The sequence below is a fragment of the Strix aluco genome, chromosome 21, assembly GCF_031877795.1.
Source record: "Strix aluco isolate bStrAlu1 chromosome 21, bStrAlu1.hap1, whole genome shotgun sequence".
Classification (NCBI taxonomy): Eukaryota; Metazoa; Chordata; class Aves; order Strigiformes; family Strigidae; genus Strix; species Strix aluco.
This window is the reverse complement of record NC_133951.1, coordinates 14,864,222-14,886,040: the sequence shown is the minus strand read 5'-3', so window position 1 is coordinate 14,886,040 and position 21,819 is coordinate 14,864,222. Positions and strand designations below refer to the sequence as shown.

General features: G+C 42.3%; 1 protein-coding gene across 1 annotated transcript in view; it reads left to right on the top strand.

Moving 5' to 3' along the window:
• FASN (fatty acid synthase) overlaps positions 1-21,288 on the top strand; it is a 44,547-nt gene extending 23,259 nt beyond the window's left edge. Inside the window, exons 22-43 of the mRNA XM_074846841.1 lie at positions 1,011-1,321; positions 1,466-1,852; positions 3,848-4,012; positions 4,213-4,331; positions 4,428-4,582; positions 4,911-5,114; positions 6,105-6,255; positions 6,749-6,927; positions 7,503-7,622; positions 7,773-7,895; positions 9,737-9,960; positions 10,265-10,466; positions 11,437-11,588; positions 12,081-12,172; positions 12,322-12,473; positions 12,755-12,997; positions 14,518-14,706; positions 15,249-15,476; positions 15,926-16,146; positions 16,712-16,810; positions 16,944-17,195; positions 18,290-21,288. Coding sequence (XP_074702942.1) covers positions 1,011-1,321; positions 1,466-1,852; positions 3,848-4,012; positions 4,213-4,331; positions 4,428-4,582; positions 4,911-5,114; positions 6,105-6,255; positions 6,749-6,927; positions 7,503-7,622; positions 7,773-7,895; positions 9,737-9,960; positions 10,265-10,466; positions 11,437-11,588; positions 12,081-12,172; positions 12,322-12,473; positions 12,755-12,997; positions 14,518-14,706; positions 15,249-15,476; positions 15,926-16,146; positions 16,712-16,810; positions 16,944-17,195; positions 18,290-18,427 — 4,106 coding nt within the window. The 3' untranslated portion in view covers positions 18,428-21,288. The remainder of the gene's footprint in view (positions 1-1,010; positions 1,322-1,465; positions 1,853-3,847; positions 4,013-4,212; positions 4,332-4,427; positions 4,583-4,910; positions 5,115-6,104; positions 6,256-6,748; positions 6,928-7,502; positions 7,623-7,772; positions 7,896-9,736; positions 9,961-10,264; positions 10,467-11,436; positions 11,589-12,080; positions 12,173-12,321; positions 12,474-12,754; positions 12,998-14,517; positions 14,707-15,248; positions 15,477-15,925; positions 16,147-16,711; positions 16,811-16,943; positions 17,196-18,289) is intronic.
• Positions 21,289-21,819: the final 531 nt, after the last annotated feature.

Below are 21,819 nucleotides of genomic sequence, written 5' to 3'. Positions count from 1 at the left end.
CTTCTATAACAGTCAGTGCAGTGTCAGATGGCACAACCCCTTCTGCAAGCATAGAGGCACTAATCATTATCTTTAAGGAGATATCCAGCCTAGTTGCTTCAAATACTGATAGGAGAGCCTAATTCCTTAAGTCTTTAGTTTTCTTGTTTTGTTTTTCCCTGTGAACTGCCAAGATGGGTAAATTGACATGTCTGTTCCCATTTGGTTGTGGGCACAAGAGCATATCCGAGGAGGGAGGGTGATTTAGTGAGGCACGCCAAAACAAAGTTTGTGTTTGCTGCAAGAATAGAATAAGAGCAGGTTAGTCTATTGTGAAACTGGTAGCCTAGTACAGTGCTCTTTGGATGGGGAGACATCCACTCAGCTCATCACTTTAAGTGTTTTCATCAAAGGGAAAAAAAATACTATTTTTAAGTTTTTACTCTAGTAGTGAATTTTGGTATATCTTGAGACAGCAATTTTGTCATCCTATATTGGTAAAGTGTCTTCATGCTTATCCTTTGATTTGACAGTAGATTTTAAAGATTTCTCCTTTTTTTTTTCCCTGCAGTGTCCAAAGTTTTTTTTACATATGCTGTAGTGGGATTTTTATTTTATTTTCGTAATGCTGTTTCTGATATCAGTTGGGATGAACTATTTACCATCAGGTTATAAAGCAGAAAAGTATTTTTGTATATGCAGAAATTTACAATTTCCCTCCACAACTCCCTAAATGAGCCAGAAGTTTTGTGTTAGTTGCTGTCTTTCAGTCAGAGTCTAGACACAGGTAATTTCGGTGGCTTAGACTGTCTTGCCACAAAGCCTACTTGTTTGGGGGCTGCAACTACTGCACAATACATAATCATGTGAATGTACAGGAGCATACACTATATCTTTGTGTCTAGGCTAATGATACAAGATGCTGCAATTTGTGGTCCTGATCAGCTGGTATAGCAAATAGAGGCAAAGAGGAAAAGAAAAATCTCTGGCAAATCTGACTCCGACTCTTCGTTTCCCCTTCTATTCCATAGATCTGATCCAGAACTTGAAGGCGAAGGTGGCAGTGCATGGGGTCAAATTAGTCATCCCTGGACTAGAAGCTGTAGTGGCTGCCACAGAGTCCTCACCCATACAGAAGGGCCTTCAGCATATCCTTGCCGAAATCTGCCGTCTGGAACTGAATGGAAACCTCCATTCTGAGCTGCAACAGATCGTGACTCAAGAGAAAATGCACTTCCAGGATGACCCTCTTCTCAATGGATTGCTAGATTCTTCAGAGTTGAAGACTTGCCTGGATGTAGCGTTGGAAAACATGACCAGTCACAGGATGAAGATAGTAGAGGTTAGCTGGAAGCCCGGGATGGAACCATAGCTAGTGTTTCTAGGCCTTCCAGTAACCTGATTGCATACTTCTGTTGTGTTAATTCTGGATATCATTCATGTTTCAACTTGGTTTCCCTTTTTCCTTTCCCTTCTTTTCTCACAGGCTCTTGCAGGAAGTGGACATCTTTTCTCTCGTGTCAAAAGTATTTTGAATACTCAGCCCCTGTTGCAGGTGGACTACATTGCCACTGACCGCATCCTGGAAACTCTTTCACCTAATGAAACAGAGCTACAAGATGGAGTTTCCTTTAGCCAGTGGGATCCATCTAGCCTTCCCTCTGGAAATCTGACCAGTGCTGACTTGGTGGTGTACAACTGTTCAACAAGTGTTCTAGGGAACACCACCGAAATTCTCTTTAATTTGGCAGCTGCAGTGAAAGAAGGAGGGTTTGTTTTGCTACACACCCTTCTTAAAGGAGAAACTCTTGGAGAAATTGTCGGTTTCCTTACAAGTCCAGATCTACAGCAGAAACACAGCTTCCTGAGTGAGGTAAGCCTCGTGGAAGGACAAATACTTTCTCAGTGAATAGTCTGGAGTTTGCTGCTTGCAAATGCTCTTGTGATGAATGTTGAGTAGACGTCACTTACCTCACTTCCCATTGAGGCCCTCTGCAGGACTATGTCATAAACATTTCTTTAGAAGAGTAGTGAATTTCCACGTAATAGGTTGAGAGAGTAAACTCTGAGTTCAGTCAGGAGAGCCTTGGAAAATTATTCATTGTCACTTGTATATCTGTATAATCTGTGTGAAAACACTAGCTAGGGCAATTCTTTTATAGTAAAATAATGTGCTGCGTTGTTGGGTGGGGTACAGCTCTATCACAATAGGATCCTAAAATGCTTCAGTATCAGAATATCTCTTTTCCTTTTGATATCACTGCTGGGAGTGAGACTTTACAAACTGGTAATCTTCTTCTAACACTGAAGTGCTCCCAGAAAGGAAGGCTTTTCTCTTGTACTTTTATTTTGTTCTTCTTCCTTCCTTCCTCTCTTCCCTTCCTCCCCACTTTATCTGATCCCGTAATGAGATACAGCAAAATAAGTCCTCAGAAGCATAGGCAGGGGGGAGGGTGTCTGCTTTATATCTGCAATCCAGTATGTCATGCAGAACTAATGCCAATGCTGGCGCAGGAGGAGGAGAGCAAGCGGCAAGGGTACGGGTGGGCGCTGGGACGTGACCTCCTCTTGGCAGCTGTTAGACCAAGCAGTAATGGGAAACTGCCCCTCTACAGAACATAGGTGTTATTCCTGGTTTGAGGGGCTGTAGCCTCTCAGCTCTTCTTTTAGAATAAGAAGAGAGTAGCACTTCTAAAATTCTTTGTTTATAATTCCGGAGTGAGGTAGTTGGATTTTGAATTTTGCAATGACATGGATTCTAGCCCTTCGCTTTCCACAAAGATTTTTCAAGGAGATCTGAGAAGAAAAGGGTGAGTTCTTCAGCTTTACATCTTGCCCAGTAAAGAGGGGGGTAAAAAGAAGACTGTGAGATGCTACTGAAGCTGACAACTTAAAACCTAGATCTGTCATAAGTGTCAGTAGCCTGGTATTAGCAAAACCCTCGGATAAGATAGATGCAAGTTGAATGCACTTTCTCTAAAGAAAATGATGTGGCGCAGGCAAGAGTGGGCAGGACTTGATATAGTTCTTAAAGTTTTCTAGATAGGGACATTGTCCCTAGTCCTCGATGTAAGGGGTCACGCTGTAAAAACCTTCCGCTGTTTTGTGCCTGGCATATGAAAAGCAAATGGATGCTTTTCTAAGAGCCTGCAATCACCTTTATTTTGTTCAGATAGTAGAACCTTGATGTTTCTGGATATGCCATACATGCATTTTCATTCTTTTGTTTTTCTGAAGTGCTATTTCAATGTAACTTAAGTGTATAGGTGCCTTTTCCTTGCTTGTGGTTGGTTGCTTCTCCCCACCCCCCTGAAGCTGAAGGATTTGGATGACTTGGTTTTTCATGTTTTCTCTGTCCTGCTTTAGTTTTTCTGTTGCAGACAGGGTTTACGTGGCACAGACTGGTAACATCTAAACTCAGTCTTTCCAATTCTCCACTTCTGTTAGTTTTTTGTGTTGCACACCTCCACAGACAAACAGATTGCGTTACTGCTGTTCACATTCAAATACCGTATGGGATTTGACAGCATGGTCACTGCTTTTTTTTTCCCCCCCCACTCTGGTAGTGTGATAAGACTAGTTCCCTAACCAGGACTTTGAGATAGTTGTACTTCTGCTTTCTGAGAATCTTTTAGGGAAGAAGGAACAGTCTAGACATGGATAAAATACTGTTATGTTAGTCAAATATTTGTTTGTACTGAGACAATACAGAACAGATGCCAAGATTTCAAGCAAAAGTAAGAAAGAGGTGGACGGTGCCTGTTGTTCCTGGTGAAGCTGTCTTTGAGGAGATTCAACATGAAGCAGAGGTGTGACTTGTATTTTTAATTGACTTTCCTGTTAATTGTTGTTCTACCTGGTTTGACAGGCACAGTGGGAGGGCATATTCAGCAAAACCTCACTGAATCTGGTTGCCATGAAGAAATCATTCTTTGGCTCAGTTATTTTCCTGTGTCGCCGGCAAGCCCCTGCCAAAACACCCGTTTTTCTGCCAATAGATGAGACCCATTATAAGTGGGTTGAATCTTTAAAGGTGAGAATTTCTTTGTCCTGGGTATCTGAATTTACAAATCATTACACTTTCTAAATGAAATACTTAGCAGTGTTAAAAGAAGTGTGTGTCTATGTGTGTTCCTTTTCTTAAAATAGAAGTTATTCATCCCTGCCTTAAGGATACAATGGCTATTTGCTTTCTGTGGTTCCTAGTAAAACAGTTTGGTGTTTGTCCTGTAGGAGGTCTTGGCTGACCCATTGGAGCAGCCTGTGTGGTTGACTGCCACCAGTTGTGGGAACTCGGGAATTCTGGGAATGGTGAACTGCCTCCGCCTCGAAGCAGAAGGCCACAGAATCAGGTACATAAGCGTGCCCTTGAGTCAGTTAGAGATGAGATATTTTTGTGTTAGCTTCTTTTCAGGCCTGTAGTAAAAATGGCAACTCTTGGCTTCTAGGTGTGTGTTCGTTTCCAACTTGAACCCTTCATCAGCTGTCCCACCCACAAGTCTTTCTTCCCTGGAGATGCAGGAGATTGTTCAGAGGGACCTGGTGATGAATGTGTACCGTGATGGGAAGTGGGGCTCCTTCAGGCATCTCCCGTTGCAGCAAGGTAACTCTTCTGAGGTCTGAGGATCACTTGCAGGGCCTTGAGTCTGAATGGACTTGGAATAGAAAATGAGTAGCTGTTGTTCCTACAATTATTTTTTATTATTATTTTTTAATGGATAATTTGGATTTTTTCTGTTCACTCTGAGCTGGAGCAGTAGCACGCTCTGGTGCCAGGAGGAGGGATGAGCTATTTAGGTTATGGGTAGTATTGTAGGGTAAGAAAGGGCTTTCTGGAGAGCAGATGGAGGATACACAAGGAGTTTACTCATTCTGGAAAGTGTGTGCCTGTGTTAACGTGTGTAAAGTTCTTATTGTTGCCTCTTCTGCAGCACAACCTCAGGAGTTAACAGAACATGCCTATGTAAATGTGTTGACTCGTGGAGACCTCTCATCTCTTCATTGGATTGTCTCCCCGCTTCGACACTTCCACACAACTAACCCCAATGTTCAACTCTGCAAAGTCTATTATGCATCTCTCAACTTCCGGGACATTATGCTGGCCACAGGGAAGCTTTCACCAGATGCTATCCCTGGTGAGTTAAAATTACACGAGAAGAAAATGTATTTATGTGTTACTGTTCTAGAACTTATTCACATAATCTCCTGAATGTTAGTTATACACTGGCTAAAGTGCGTATCAGGTTTTGTTTAGCAAGAAAGTATACTTTTGAAAAGGAAGTAGCCCTGCTGCAGGACTGTGCACCAAAAACTTGTAAGTTCTACTTCCCATTGCAGTCCCATTTTTCATATGGCAAAATGAATAAACCTTGCTGTGAGGAAACATTGCTAGTTCTGTTGCCTAGATATCAAGTGTGAGGTGAAGCACACTTGATGGAGGTTCCAGAGATGGGTAAGGTACATACCATGATGAGAATGTTGAAGTTTCATGCTGTCATGCTACTGGACCTGCTTTGCTTTTAGGGGAGAAAAATACAAGGTGAAATAATCTCCTGTCTACAGAACAAAGGTGGTAATATCTTGCTCATAGTGAGTTAAGAATTAATGTAATGTCCATTAAATTGTTTTAAAGCTGTATTTAAAGGAGAGGGGGCAGAAGATGTAAAAAGTGTGTTTGGGGATTCTTATGGGCAACTTGACTAGAGCTGGGTTGCCCTTCATGACTGAGATTAGTCTCTGCCTAAAATCGGTGTTTGCAAAAATTAAGGTTTCACAGCACATTTTTGCTGTAATCATACTTTCTAGCTTATGTATCATTCGTTTTCAGAGAGACAAAATTGCCTCTGAAACAAGATGTTTCCATAAAATTTCAGATTAAAATTGAAAACTAAAGCAATATCATCAAGGATAAAGAGTAAGATTTAATGAAACCAAGTCCTTTTCTGCTACTCTTATAGTAAGAAATTAACTGTGGTGACTTATGAACTTTGTACATAGTAGATAAATCCCAGCACTCTTTCTGTCTCTGAGGTTCTAACTTTCAGGGACTACCGTTGTAGTAAATTCTTGACTAAGAGATTTTTGAAGAGAAATTTCTTTTGTAAAAGATGGTAACGTTCTTTCAGGTAACTGGGCTTTGCAGCAGTGCATGTTGGGCATGGAGTTCTCTGGACGGGACCTGGCTGGAAGAAGGGTGATGGGATTGCTGCCAGCAAAGGGGCTGGCTACAGTGGTAGACTGTGACAAGAGGTTTCTGTGGGAGGTGCCTAAAAACTGGTAGGTCAACTTCTGTTTTCTGGTTTGTGTATGTGGTTAAGATTTGTCTTCCTGCCTGAGGCTGACAGCCCTGATCAGCCCAGAGTACTGCACAGTGGGTAGATTCCCTCTGGGAAATAACATCAGAGCTATAGTCTCCTGAGCAGCTGTAGGATTTGGCTGATTCCCTGCAGGAATTGCACTAGTTTTTGTACAGTGTCTTGCACAAGGTTCTCATCTCTTGGGCTCTTAGCTCCACGTGTTTCAGTATACACTGGGATTTTGGTGTTAGTTATGTTACTGGTCAGTTACTGAAATATTTTTGCAGAAGGATGAGACTCTTGTCTGTGCTTGGCAGCTGTGGCAGTCTGCTGTACGCTTGAGAACTGTTTATACTTTTTGGTCTATCTCAGCAGTTTAACCTTTCCATTGGAGAAAAGCGAATTTCATTGGGAGAATCTAGTAGTCTTTTCCAAGGCTAAAGATACCTTCTCTCTTCCACTTTGTTTCTTAGGACTCTGGAAGAAGCAGCTTCAGTGCCTGTGGTTTATGCCACTGCTTATTATGCTTTGGTGGTTCGAGGTGGTATGAAGAAGGGTGAGAGTGTCCTTATTCATTCTGGCTCAGGAGGTGTGGGCCAAGCAGCCATTGCCATTGCCCTGAGCATGGGCTGCCGTGTCTTTGCTACCGTAGGTGAGTACTGAGGGTCCAGTGGCACGGGGGAAAAAATAATTACATATGTATAATAGAGAGAGGAAGTGTGTGTGCACACACATGTGTTTATATATAAAAATACGTATTTATGTATATACTTTTGTCCCCCAATATGATCTCCTGTAACTTTGATCTAGTTTCTAGACTGAGAATATGATACATGGTAAATACAGCTACTGACTGTGCACTTGAAAATTCCACAGCACAGACAAATTTATCTACCTCTGTACAGTGTATAATCAAAAGTACAAAAGAAGATCAAGGCTTCTTCATTTTAAATTCAGTAATGTGATCAAATAATGTCTATGCATTGTAAGGCTTGGTCTGTTTCTGTCCTTGCTCTAGCTCATTGTTACTCATGAGCAGTAACAACTAGACAGCCTTTGTCCTAAGGTTTGATACCTTGAGAGCCTGAGAGCTTTGAAGCAAGCGCTTGATGGCTGCTCAGACTTAAAGTCCTTGGCAAAAGATGTGCAGATGAAAGTGGGCTGTTTCATCATAAAAAAACTTAACGTAAGAGCACTGGCATCATTCAACCTGTCCTCTACTTCCAGGCTCCACTGAGAAACGCGAGTATCTCCAAGCAAGATTCCCACAGCTGGATGCTAATAGCTTTGCTAGCTCCCGAAATACTACCTTTGAGCAACATATACTGCGAGTTACCAATGGAAAAGGTAAGTTCAAGGAATATTTTTCCTTCTTTTGTCAGCTATGCCACACTATGCCATTCCACTTTCTAAAGACAAAATGAGTCACTAGAATAACAGGGTTAGGCTCTTAGGAGAGTTGAGTTTATTAAATAGTTGCTTCTCCTTTCATTGCAGGTGTCAACCTCGTGTTAAATTCCTTGGCAGAAGAGAAGCTCCAAGCCAGTCTCCGTTGTCTTGCGCGACACGGGCGCTTTTTGGAAATAGGCAAATTTGATCTGTCTAACAACAGTCAGCTTGGTAAGATGGGGCATCAGGAAATATATCTCACTAGGTTTAAGCAAGCATGACAGTACAACATATATACTATCTTAACACAGATTAATCTTCAAATTTAGAAAAGCTTTTAGCTGGAATACTTGTTTCCCTTTTATCACTAACAATTTATGTGGTCTTTTCAACAAATAGCTTCTTGGAGAAGCAGGGCACTCCGCATTTTTCTGGAAGCCTGCATAAAACTTGCAAAATAAGTTATCTTCCTCAGAGTCTTTAAAACCAGTATATGACAAGTTGCCTACAAAGTGTTTGGGCAGGAAGACAGTAAGAAGCAGCATTCACTTCACTATGGCACTCTTTACCACTGTGTCTGTTAGCTTGCAGATTTCATATATCTGTTGGACTTCTAAACTTCTGGGGATGTAACATATCCATTTGTAATATGAGTGCACTGTAAAACTTAGCAAATGAAGTTCATAGCTATACAAGCTGCAGTTTTGCTCTCTGTTCTGGGTAAACTTGATCATTTGTAGAGTGAAAGTAATTGGAATTGTTCAGATACCTACAGAGAACCTGATCTTGCAAGAACCTTAATTTGTGGTTTCACTAAGTATCTGTGCCACTTTTAATAGAATATGATAGTTCCAGTTGGAAGGGACCTGCAACGATCATCTAGTCCGACTGCCTGACAGCTTCAGGGTTGACCAAAAATTAAAGCACATTATTTAAGGGCATTTTCCAAATGCCTCTTAAACACCAACGGGCAATGGTGCATCAACCACCTCTCTAGGAGGTCTGTTCCAGTGTTTGACCACCCTTTAGGTAAAGAAATGTTTCCTAATATCTAGTCTGAACCTCCCCAGATGCAGCTTTGAGCCATTTCCACATGTCCTATCACTGGATCCCAGGGAGCAGAGCTCAGCACCTCCCTCTCCATGTCCCCTCCTCAGGAAGCTGCAGGGAGCAATGAGGTTGCCCCTCAGCCTCCTTCTCTCCAGACTAGACAAGCCTGAAGTCCTTAGCTGCACCTCCACAGGATGTGCCTTCCAGCCCTTCACCTGCTGCTTTGCCCCCTCCTCTGGATGCATTCAAGTACCTTCACACCCCTTTTAAATTGAGGGGCCCAAAACCACGCAGCGCTCCAGGTGAGGACACTGCCCTCTCTTGCCTGGCTGGCCGTGCTGGGTTTGAGGCCCCCTCGAGATGCCGTTTGCCCTCCTGGTGCCAGGGCACGCTGCCGCCTCCTGCTGAGCTGCTGCCCCGCAGCACCCCCAGAGCCCTCCCAGTTTTTGATGGCACTTGGGCAAGTTTAACCTGATTTCTTTTGGATTGGAAAACAAATTGGAATATTGCAATGTGATGTGTTGGTGAAAAATGACAAGAATGTTCTTCTGTTGTAGAATGACTGCATATAGCAAGTGTTGACAGTTTCCTTTCTTATTCTAATTAAATTTCAAAAGATCCTAGCATCATAGAAAACTTCCTGTGGGCAAGAGTTTCCTGTGGAGATGGACGGGATGTATGTGGGACTCTAGCTCCTCATGATTCTAACTCAGCTGTTACTAGACACAAAATGTCCTTTTTAGTATCAGACTGACCATATTATAACTTGTCCTCTTGACTCACTATTTTTGTGAGTGGAGTTTCTGTTAAATTGGTCTGCTTGTAAGAGAACAACCTAATTAATATAGCATTTAGAGAGTATATGCAGGAAGGAGTTTGGAAAATGTATAATTCTAGCAGCTAATGACTGCTTTACTCCTCAATCTTACACTACTGACCTCCACAAAAATGTTTCTGAAGCAGAAGATAGACTGTTTTGAAATGTCAGCAGTATCAGGTCATAACCAAGTTGCTTTTTCTAGGAATGGCTCTCTTCCTCAAGAACGTGGCATTTCATGGGATACTACTAGATGCAATCTTTGATGCGGGAAACCAGGAGTGGGAACTAGTATCAGAGTTGTTGAAGAAAGGCATAAAAGATGGTGTAGTAAAGCCCCTGAGGAGCACAGTCTTCAACAAAGAAGAGGTAGAAGCTGCCTTCAGGTTCATGGCACAAGGAAAACATATTGGCAAAGTTATGATCAAGGTAATGAGATAACGACTTTGATTCTCTGATGCATCTGTCATCCTCTGTAGGTGACTATATTGGATATTTTGATCCAGTTCAGGTCGAAGCTGTATAACTAGGACAGCACAGCGTTACTGTTTTTACTGCTGACACTGTAACAAATTTAACTGTGAGGTCCCTCACTCTGATTCTAAGAGATTCATTCCCATTGACTGGAGGAGCGTAGCATGGCACGATAAGAAATGCATTGTGTAGCCGATCTTAACTACTTTTTCTTCTTTTTTTTTCTTTTTTTCTTTTTTTTTTTCCTTGTGGGGCAAAGGTCCAAGAAGAGGAAAAGGAACATCCTTTAAGAAGGTCTGAACCAGTTAAAATCTCTGCCATCTCCCGAACCTCCTGCCCATCTACCAAGTCTTACATCATCACAGGAGGCCTAGGAGGATTTGGGCTTGAGTTGGCACAGTGGCTGGTTGAGAGAGGAGCACAGAAGCTTATACTGACATCTCGTTCTGGCATACGAACTGGTAAGCAAAAATTGTAAAGGAAAGGTGAATTTGTAGTTTCTCTCTGTTTTTAAGTGTCCTACCAGCAAATATTAATGTCTTGATTTCTTTTCTTTCCTCTCATGTATGTATTCTTTCACTTCAAACAAGCTATTGTCCCCTTCATTCTAAAATAGGAAGTATCTTTTAACTTGACCTCTTTTCCAACTACTTCCTCTCTTTTTATGCTTCCTAATTCTATCAACGCATTTTCTCCCTTACGCAGGATTTTTTCTGCAGCTTTCTTTTACCCCCCTACAAAGTCTGTATCTGGCTACCTCCCTGACTTGTCCAGCAGCTGGTGATCACATGCCACAAGGAAAGGCCTATAAACTCCTTGATACTCTGTCCCTCAAGTTGTATCTGTGGATATTTGCTCTTGCTCCTTCAGATAGCTCATCTGTAAAGATGTGCCCTACTAACTGATAACATCAGTAAGCATTTTTACTCCATTTAAGCTGTTAGTTTGATTACAGTGGCAGCACTGAGATTTCTTATCAGTGGTAGTTTTCAGTGTTTCCTCATGCAAATTCAGTCATAACCAAACTTCTTTCTGTCTCTACAGATTTCTCCTTTCTATTGGCAAGTTCAAAATTGCACCACTTGTGCAAACACAGAGATCAAATACTTCTACTTCTGAAGTTCTAGTTGTGCTACTGTAATCTGTTGTCTTGCTCTAATGTGGCCGTTCTTTCCTGTCTCGGTACCCAAATTCTTGTCAACTTCCCTTCACTGTTACACTTTTTCTTCCTGCCACTACCTTACCTTCTCCTGACTCTGTTCTCCACTTTGATCTACTTAGAATATTTCTGAAACAAGTGATTTCTCTCTACTATTCAAGTTTTATCCAATTTTCTTCTTGTAGTTGAATCAGGAATTAATTAGCTGTTCAGTCCCTATCTAGTCAGAAAAGTGTAAGGAGCAGGTTAACCGAAGCCTTCATTTTTTGTAGGTTACCAGGCTAAACGTGTTAGAGAGTGGAAGGCACTGGGGATCCAAGTGTTGGTATCTACCAGTGATATTGGAACACTAGAAGGAACACAGCTCTTGATAGAAGAAGCTTTGCAGCTTGGCCCAGTTGGAGGCATCTTTAATTTGGCTGTGGTAAGTGACAGAAATGCTCAGGACCTGTAAGAGACAGCAGCCATTCAAGTGACTTCTTTTTATTGAGGGCAGTCAGGCTTCATACAGTTTTCGATTGCCTCTCGTTTCAAAGGACACTTTGCTTTGGCCTTACCTGGTGTCTAAAGGCTTATGGGTCTGGCCCCTTGACTTGGGAAGCAACAGTTATGTGGCCAGTGAGCTCAGTTCTGGGATAAGATGAAAGACCCCTGAGGACAAGAAAAATCCCATACAGAACTTGCTAGATGAAGGCTGCAGTGGCAGTACTGAAAAAAGCACTTACTAAAAGCCATGTTGTCCTTGTCGTATTTCAGCATGTTCAGGATATGTCTGTACTGTAAAGTTACAAAAATGCATTGTGTAGTGATATCCTCTCATATCTCAAACCACGTGGCAAATTTAAACTGACAAACTGGAGATACTGAAACTGCACCTTTTTTTAATTTTCTTTTCTCTCTCCCCCTCCCCCAATAGGTCCTTAGAGATGGCATGATTGAAAATCAGACCCCAGAATTATTCTGGGAGGTCAACAAGCCCAAGTATTCAGGAACCCTTCATTTGGATTGGTAAGTGTGTGTAGAAGGGTCAAATACAAACTGCTTTTATAGTCAGAGCTGACCAAACTTAGTCGTTCTAGTCTCGCACTAGCCTTCCATGGTAACACACAGTCAGCAGGTTTTTCTGATGGTGTTTCTCTCTTCTGCTGTGCTCCAAGGGTGACTCGTAAGAAATGTCCAGACCTGGACTATTTTGTTGTGTTCTCCTCTGTAAGCTGTGGAAGAGGAAATGCTGGGCAAAGTAATTATGGCTTTGCCAATTCTACCATGGAGCGTATCTGCGAGCAACGACATCATGATGGACTCCCAGGTAAGATGACTTTACTCATGCAGAATAATCTATCTCACCGAACATCCAGCGCAAAAACAGCTCACCAGAAACTTGTGCACTTGTCTGGAATGATAATGAATGTTGAAGGCTGTTTCCTCTTAGCTGTTAACCTGAGTCGTTCGTGTGTGAATGAACAGTGACCATTTAACAGTACAAAGGAAATACAGGCCTTTGCTTAGCTGTTTTTTAACTCTCTTTTGTTGCTGCCATGTGCATTAGTTAGTTGCCTAGTGTGTTTTTTCTTCTGATTTCTCCTCCAGGCCTGGCAATCCAGTGGGGAGCCATTGGTGATGTGGGTATCCTTCTGAAGACAATGGGAAACAGAGAGATTGTGGTCGGGGGAACCATTCCCCAGCAAATCAGCTCATGCCTGGAGGTGCTCGATACCTTTCTGAATCAACCTCATCCTGTCATGTCCAGTTTTGTCCTAGCAGAGAAAGTCTCTGTGAAAACTGAAGGAGGCAGCCAACGGGATCTTGTAGAAGCTGTCGCTCACATCCTGGGTAAGTGCTCTCAGACAAGCCCTGCTGGGCAGTGTCTACCATCTCAGTGCTTTTGGGAACCAGTGCTGCTGCTGTAGGTGTTCTGTTCAGCATCCCCTCCTGATATCCTGTGGTGTGGGTGTGGTGGTGGTGTTGGGACTGTTTGTTAGTTTATTTTTTTCCCTTACACTGCTCCTCCTCTCCAGTAATCAGTTTTTCTTCAGTGTGGGCTTTTCTCCCTTACTGTGTTTGCATGCACATGCACACATACTTCAGTGTCTTGGGTTTTGTTTAGAGTGGACTGGTGCCTTTCTCCAAATGGAGAATCGACAGGAAGAGCCCCCAGGAGCAAAATTCTGTGACAGCGCATAATAAGGCAAATACATGACTAACTCTGAGTACTATTCCAGCTTTCAAATGTTCACCTTGGGATGTCCCCATGCTGCAAAAAGTAGCTTTTATACTTGAGGACTAACTGATAGAGTATTCTCTTACCAGCTTTGTCCATCATCCCATGTGAACGTCTAGTAACCACAGCTTAACCATGACCTCCTGTCTGTTCTGAACCTGCTTCCTTTTACCATTGTGTCCCCTGGTCTTGTGTTGAAAGTGAATCTCTGTCAACTCTACTATGTCCCACCTCAGTTGTCTCTTTTGCAGACAGAAGTGTGTACTGATTCTCTGTTTTCTACCAGAAGAGGTACTGATAGATTAAAGACAGTCTAGTGAGTATTACTTAAGGAATTGCATGCAGTAACTGACAGCAGATCTGACCTCAGAACAGTCATGTCTTTTAGAAGTCATAGGAAAGTGTCTGGGAAATTGTACCAGCTGTAGGATTAGTTTGGAAGGAGAGAGTGTGTGAGGACAAGAAAGGGAGAAACTAGTAAGAAGCCTAATGGTGGGAAGGGTGGCAACATGGGACAGCACCAGGTGAAGGAAGGGAGGAAGAGCTGTAGATGGAAGTGTAATTATGAGAAGTCTTTTACAGGTAAGGAGAGGGTGAGAGACTTGAACAGTATGAAAACTGAAGGGGAAGAGATGATAAAGACTAGAGGAATCGCTGCCTCCTCCAATGTGATAGACGTTGCCTCCTCCAATGTGATAGACGTCAAGTGTTGCAATCAACCATCACTGACACTGATAACTGTTTCATTTTATGTTGTAGCTGAGAATTAGTTGCATTAGGCCTAGGACTGCAGTTTCAGTTAGAGCCTCCAGTATGTGAAATTCTTCTAGCTGACTGCTCTGAACTTGGCCTAGAGCTGAAGTGACAATGTTCACAGCTATTTAGCTGGAACTAATGTATCCCCTGTCACAAAGCTGTGCCCATTTAACACATACTCTAAAGACTAGGTCCTACATGACCAGATGTGGGTTGTAGAAGAGGTGGGTTGTGAAAGCATTAGATGGTCCTGAAAGGTTCTCTGTAGCTGCAGTTTTTTCAGGTTTTAGGAGAAAGAAGGAAGCTGAGAAGACAGCTAGAGAGGCCTAAAGCTGAAAAGAAATCAGCCTTTTGTTAGCATGCTGTTTTTTCTCAGGTGTCCGTGATGTGAGTAGTCTGAATGCTGAGAGTTCGTTGGCAGACTTGGGCCTGGATTCCTTGATGGGTGTGGAAGTGCGCCAGACACTGGAGAGAGACTATGACATCATTATGACCATGAGAGAAATTCGACTCCTTACAATCAACAAACTGCGTGAACTTTCTTCCAAGTCCGGGACAGCAGAGGGTATATATAGTGTCTGGATTAGGGTTGCCACCAGTCACCTGAGCCCACACAATTAAGCTTCCGATCTGTTGCTTTCATCTCTAGTGACATGAGCCTCTATAAAATCGTGAAATAAGATCATGAAATAAGGTTATAGCTGAAGAGCTTTTAAGTGACAGACATATTACTGAAGTGCATTGAGCATTGGGTCAGGCCCATCATTTCCAGGGGCCAGGGTGTAAGAAAGAGCATGAAAGCTGCTTTCTTGCCTGGCTGGTATCTGCCTGCATGAGTGCTCTTATGCAGCTGTATGCAGGATGTAATTTGAGACCTTTTACCTGTCTGAGGAATATGCAGTGTAATGTCATGCTTACTGTAAGCTAAAAGCATATGCAGTTGCTGCAGAGCAGCTGACAATGGGAAGATCCCTGTGTCTGTGCCCTGATGATTTAGTGAGCCAATGAGCTAATCTGGAGCAGCTCTGAAATTCTCCTTTAGGAGTATGGCAACATGACCAAGACTGATCCTGAATCTAATTGTGTTTGGTGTGCTTCCCTTCAAAGAGCTGAAGCCATCCCAACCGATGAAGACAGGCCCAGGTGAACCTCCAAAACTGGATTTGAACAACTTGTTGGTGAACCCAGAAGGACCAACAGTCACACGTCTCAATGATGTTCAGAGCACAGAGCGGCCTCTTTTCCTTGTTCACCCCATTGAAGGGTCCATTGCGGTTTTCTACACTCTCGCCTCCAGGCTTCATATGCCCTGCTATGGGCTCCAGTGCACAAAAGGTATTTCAGTTCTTCAGCATCTTGATTTTGTAAACACAACATTCCGAATTTTAGTTGCCTTAGAGAGAGCTTTGTTTCTAGACTCTTAAACTTGGATGATCAAGCCTCAGCACCCCTGTAGTCTGCACAGGGTAACAAGAGAAGTACTAAGTTAGATTGAAGAGTTTATGTATGGGGAAGTGGGACAATTGGATGTTGCACTGAGTCCCTGCTGACAGACAAGCATGCAGGAGAAAAACAAGGCATGCTGTTCTGTTTTGTCTTTGGAAAGCCAGGAACATTACTGTTCCTTGTCCAAAATGTAAGTTTCTAACCATAGTTTAGAAACTTGTTTTCAAAATAACCTGGATGTTTCCAGTAGGGTTGGGTCTCACCTCATGAAAGTTAATTGTCTCTGCTAGTGTCTTTTCACCGAGTTGTCGTGTTTCTAACTCACTTCCATGTTCTAGCTGCTCCCTTGGACAGCATACAGAGCCTGGCAGCCTATTACATTGACTGTATGAAGCAGATACAACCTGAAGGACCTTACTGCATTGCTGGATATTCCTTCGGTGCCTGTGTAGCCTTTGAAATGTGCTCCCAGCTGCAAGCACAACAAATCGCTTCCCATGCTCTCAACAGTTTATTCCTCTTTGATGGGTCTCATTCCTTTGTGGCAGCGTACACTCAGGTAAGAGATTTTTTGTCTGGGGACCATCCCGTGTTGTCAGGCTCATGTTCTGGGAGCTTACTATTCTAGGTATGAGCCATGTGAAAAGCTGACAGACTTTTCTCGACAGGGGAGTTGGGAGACAGCTGTAGACAGTGGATCCTTAGGGATGTCTGAAGGATGGAAGCATATGGGGGGTGGTCTTCATTAACTGGCAAGGGCTAAGATACAAATGTTGCTCTTGCTATGATAAATCATAATACTTGTACGTCTTCTGGAAGATCCTGGAGCCCACAAGACAAGATCTTCACGAAGGAACACTAGGAAACCTCGCTTAAGCTTTCCTTTCCATTTTTGTTGTACTTTCTAGAGGATACTAGGCACTTAGCAATTGCCACCTGTGGATTTGCTATCTAATCTGTCCTCAAGGGATTGTCCTCCCCCACTGCAAGCTTCGGTGTATCCTTTTTTTTCTCCTTTTTTTTTCCCTTCCCTTTTTCCCAGTTTGAAGCCCTTTGTTCTGTAACTGTTTTTATCTTCAGCATATCCCTCTCATGTTTGCATTTCATTCTTCTCTCTCTTCCAGAGCTACAGAGCCAAACTCACCCAAGGAAATGAGGCTGCGTTGGAGACTGAAGCACTGTGTGCCTTTGTTCAGCAATTTACAGGCATTGAATACAATAAGGTAATGTTTATCTTTCTTTTTTTTTTTTAAATACCTCTTTATGTTGCCCAAGAGGGCTGTGGTTTTTCATTTAACGGAGATGGATTCTCAGATATTGACACTAATAGGAAAAAAAAAATGTTAATATTTCCAGCTGCTGGAGGTTCTTCTGCCCCTGAAAGATCTGGAGGCTCGTGTGAATGCTGCTGCAGACCTGATAACTCAGATTCATACAAATATCAATCGTGAAGCACTCAACTTTGCCGCTGCTTCCTTTTATCATAAACTGAAGGCTGCCGACAAGTATATACCAGAGTCCAAGTATCATGGGAATGTGACACTGATGCGGGCAAAGTCTCACAATGAATATGAAGAAGGTCTGGGTGGAGACTACAGACTCTCAGAGGTAAGTCTGAGGCCCACTGGTGACTGTTGAGGTTCCCCTGATACTTGGGGGAGCAAAAGAAAAGCATGGAAAATGATCCTTACTGAGGGAGAAGGGATGAAACCAATCTAAAAGAAATTGTCATTCTGCAGCTATTGTGCTCTAACGAGAATTAAAAGTCCCCCAAAAGAAAAGAGTTGATTGGTTCCAGGCATTTTCTCAGGGTAGTGAGGGCCAGGAGAATGTCTAGCCATCTATATTGGATAAGCAAGTGTTTTCTCTAGCTGATTCTTGCAGCTCTTTAGATAATAAAGATGTTAAAAGAGAGTAACTTCACAGAAGTAATTTTTGGTCTCCTCCTTTCACTGTAGACCCCTGAAGTTTGTCCACTGCATGAGGGCAGACTTTTAAAGAGCAAGTGTCAGCCTTCTGACAGCAGAGGTGGCTTTTTCTTGGTTAGCTTCTGTGGACCACTTATAAGTTAGCATGTGGGTTTCTTGTGGGCCTGAAAAACTTGGGTTTTCAGCCTGCAGTCCAGATAAGGCCACTGTTCTTTAGCCCTTGTTCATGTAAAAGGGTTTAAGTGTCTTACATTATGGTACAGATACCAGGGAAAAGGAAGTGATTTTTTCAGAATTACCTTCCTGCTTCTAACTTACATCCATTATTGATTCCAGGCCAACTTGCATGTTATTAAAGTTGCATAATGATCTTAAAGGAAGATTCATGGTGGTGGGAGTAAGATTAGGTGGAGGGGAGTGTTATTTGGTGTTCTTAAGGGCTTGGAAGTAGCTACTTTGTCATTCGCTCTTTAATATTGTAGGTAAACTATTCTGTTAGTATCAGTTGGTTGGCTTCCTGCCCAGCTTATATTTGAGTGGATCGCCTGCCAGGCTGTCCAACTATCGTGCTTTAAAACACTGGTTCCAAACAATGCCCTGCAGCTGATGTATGAAAATGTGTCAGAGTAAAACTGGTGCTGTTTTCAACTGAGTTTGATAGAGACAGTGGTGTAAACTATGAGTAACTTAAAGGACTGACAAAGCCAAAACAGCTAGATGACCAGCTGGTTGTAAATTGTGAATGTAAAGTTTTTCTTTTTCATATCTATGCAGGTATGCGATGGGAAAGTATCTGTCCATATTATTGAAGGGGATCACCGCACCTTATTGGAGGGAGATGGTGTTGAATCCATTATTGGGATCATCCACAGCTCACTGGCAGAGCCACGTGTCAGTGTCAGAGAGGGTTAAATTCTGCTTACTTACTGTAATGGTGAAGAAAATGCCAACAACATTCCTTGTTATGACAGACCCCAAGGAACTCTTCCTGTTGTTCAACATCTCATCTGCTCTGCTGCCAGAACTGGGGAGTCCAGCTGAACTTGATTGGTCTTTTTCTCTCTCTCTTTTGCTCATCTTTTCCTTGCCCAGCTTTCACGGGTTCTCTCTCCTCCTTCCCTTCCTATGCTTTGTTTTCCCCTAGTATCCCCATCCTGTGTTACTCTAGTGCTGTGACTCTGTCACTGTGCACTGCTATGAGGGTACCCCACCAATGGTTGCTTCCTACACCCTTGGCAGTATGAAAAACAAATCTAGGAGTAGGTTTCTTGTGCTCTATGTTGTTTTGTCTTAACAGTATTCCAAAGGGTATGTGATAGCACTTGTTGACCAAGCCCAGTGAGCAGGGAGAGGAGCTGCAGCTGATTTCGGAGATAGCTTTTGTCTGTGAAGAATCTGTCTGTAGTTAGGTCAGAAAGAGAATTCCATTGAGGCTTTTGTAACTATATTTTTTTAATTTCATATATTCTAAGTATTTATTGTGTCAAACCAGAAACTTCTTACTTGGTTTTAATTTATCGTGGGTTATAGGAGAAAAGAAACATCCCTTTTTGCAGGGGAAGGTTTATTCTACAGGGGGAAGTTGCCCATTTGTTAAACCAAAGTGCATCTTTGGAACAGTCTGGTTTTATTTGTTTTGTTTTTTTCTTCTCTTTGTCCCACTGCCCTGCCCAGAAAGGAGAAGGTTAGAAGGGAGGGTTCTTGCCATCATCTACTCTTCTGAGGAGAGAGAGGGGTGGGGGGAAGGGTGGATGGTTTGACAGATGCCACTGTATTGAACAGCCTTAACTTGGGCGTGATTAAACAACAGGCAAAGCTGTCCCTAGGCAGGTACTCTGTTTATATTTGTGCAAGGTTCTGTGTTCTGCTGTATCAGAACCTTAGTTAAAGCATTAAGACTATTGTTTACCTTATTCCCTCCCACCTCCAGTCTCACCACCCAACCAGGTATTTGAAACAGGGGACGGGGAAATAGAATTCTTCAGCGATAACTGAACAAATCCTCCTACTCCTGCTCTCCCATAACCAAAGCTCAGGCAAACATACAAGCATCTGCCCAAAGCCCCTGTATATTTTCCGTAGTGCAGGGCTTGCTTAAGCCTTGTATATTCATTTTCCTCTCAGTAATGAGACTGGAAATCCCACATAAGTTAACTAAGTAATCAGTTTGATGGTATGATTTTAAAATATAGTACATTTTTAAAGGAAACTTACATAAAATTCAATTAAAAAATTTCTTGCCTTTGCTATGCTGGATCTGTCCTTTCTGAAATCAGTAAATCCTTGCTACACTTATGATACAGAGGAGACCCCGGTAGCAACAAAACACAATCTAGGAGGAGCTATTGTGCCTCTCAGAACTGCAGTAAAACCCCAGTTCTCTCCACCTTCATCCCCCATGAAGTATCCTGGTGTGGCACAGGAGCATTCCAGTGACAGCAATGGGTGGCTATTCACTGCAGGTTCTGACCTAGTGTCTTTTGCTTATACCACCCTCTGTTGATAGTGGCTGGGTTAACTGGTTTTAGTTTTATAAAGTATTTCTTTTGTGAAATCTGAAATAAAACCAACATAATGTCAGCTTACAGCATTTCCAAAATAAGTCTTGTTCTTTTCTCTTTTTTTTTTTAATGCTTTTTGGTCTGAAGAGTGTCTTTTTTCTCTTTGGTTTTCCTAGTATTAAACAGAGTTGATCACTGGTTGGCTTTTTGTCTTATTCTCTACCACCATTTCTTAATCCTGTGTTTCATCTGGAATCTCTCATTTCTTGGTGTAAAGCAAAAACTGCTGCTGGCATATCTGATTTGGAGTCTGTAGAAGTAATATCAATAATAAAGAAGAATTATTATTCTGGAGCATGGCTTCTTGTTGCCATGATTTCGGTACCTTAGATGCAACCAAATCACACACCCACAAGATTGAAGTGGAAACTTGCAAATTCTAATTCTGGTTCCATTGTTGTGGTCTTGACAAGCCATTAATGCTACTGCCTCAGTTTCCACATCTGTAAAATGGTACTAATAGCATCTACCTCAAGGTCGTTGAGAGTGTTAGATAGGCAATGGGTATAAATGCTGTTAAGTTGTAGGTATGATGACTAGGTGTTAGGTGATGATGGAAGGGGGAGAGTGGGTAATGTGTGAGGGTGAGGTGCCTTACAGCTGCAAAGAATCTAGTAAGAGTGGCTATGTGAACTGGGCATATGTGCATGCTATGGGACTTCAGTGTATCTGCTGCATACTATCCATGCACATCCTAGCATAGGATACTACATAAGACAACAAATGTGGGCTGGTTGGTTGGTTTGTTTTAAATTTAACTACTGGCAGTTGTAGTGGGCCTGAAGAAAGAGTTGAAAGAATCCTACTTGCCTTGGTTGTATTGAAAACCTAAAAAGAAAGGAGTGATTAAGCAAACAGTAAAGTGTTTAACAAGTCTGAATGGGTGATGTGGAGGGAGCAAGGACTAATGCTGTTCCAGCTGTTGAAGCAGGAGTTGGACAAGTTCTCTGTATAAACATAAATGTGCATGGTCTCATCTACGCAAAGCTTGAAAGATACTGGTTTAGTAATAGAAGTTCCTCACTAATTACTTATAGCCTATATGCTCTCAATGTTCTTGTGGTTGTAATTTGAAAAGCAGAAGGTTGTTTTGTTTTGGGGTGTTTTCCCCCCCCCATAATTGTCTAATTATGAGCTGCTGCCCTGTAACCTATAATGTAACTGGCTGCTGAATACAGTGTGCCAAAAATAAAAACCTTATTGGCGCTGGTACTGCTTGTTGTTTCTCAGTAGTCTGCCAGATAGACATAGGTAGAATGATGATACCATAATGCAAAATCAAATACTGCAGTTGCTCGCTTTGAGAAGACAAGGGCAGAAGTCCTTCACATCTACCCTTCTACATGAAATTGAAGTGGGAGTCTCTTGCCAAGTGATACTCACTTTCCATCTTCCTTTTCAGCGAGCTGTTCACAGGCTTCTCTACATCATGCTGGTCTTAGTCTCAAGACTGGAAAACATAGTCCCCTGTTGGCCCTATAAACTTATTTAGGCTCACAAACACATTGCTCTTCTGAAATGGCAGGCAGTATACCTTAAATCTGCAATGTAGCCTTAATAGGAAGAACGTATGGCACATAGCACATGTAGTCATCAGCATTAAAGCTATTATTTTCCTTTTCTATTCTACCACCTTCCTGAGGGGAAAGAAATACATCTCTCCTGCCAAAGACAATAACTTAAACTGTGACCCTTCTTGCATTTTTTAACAGAACTGGTGACTTTAAACAGCACTACCTGGCA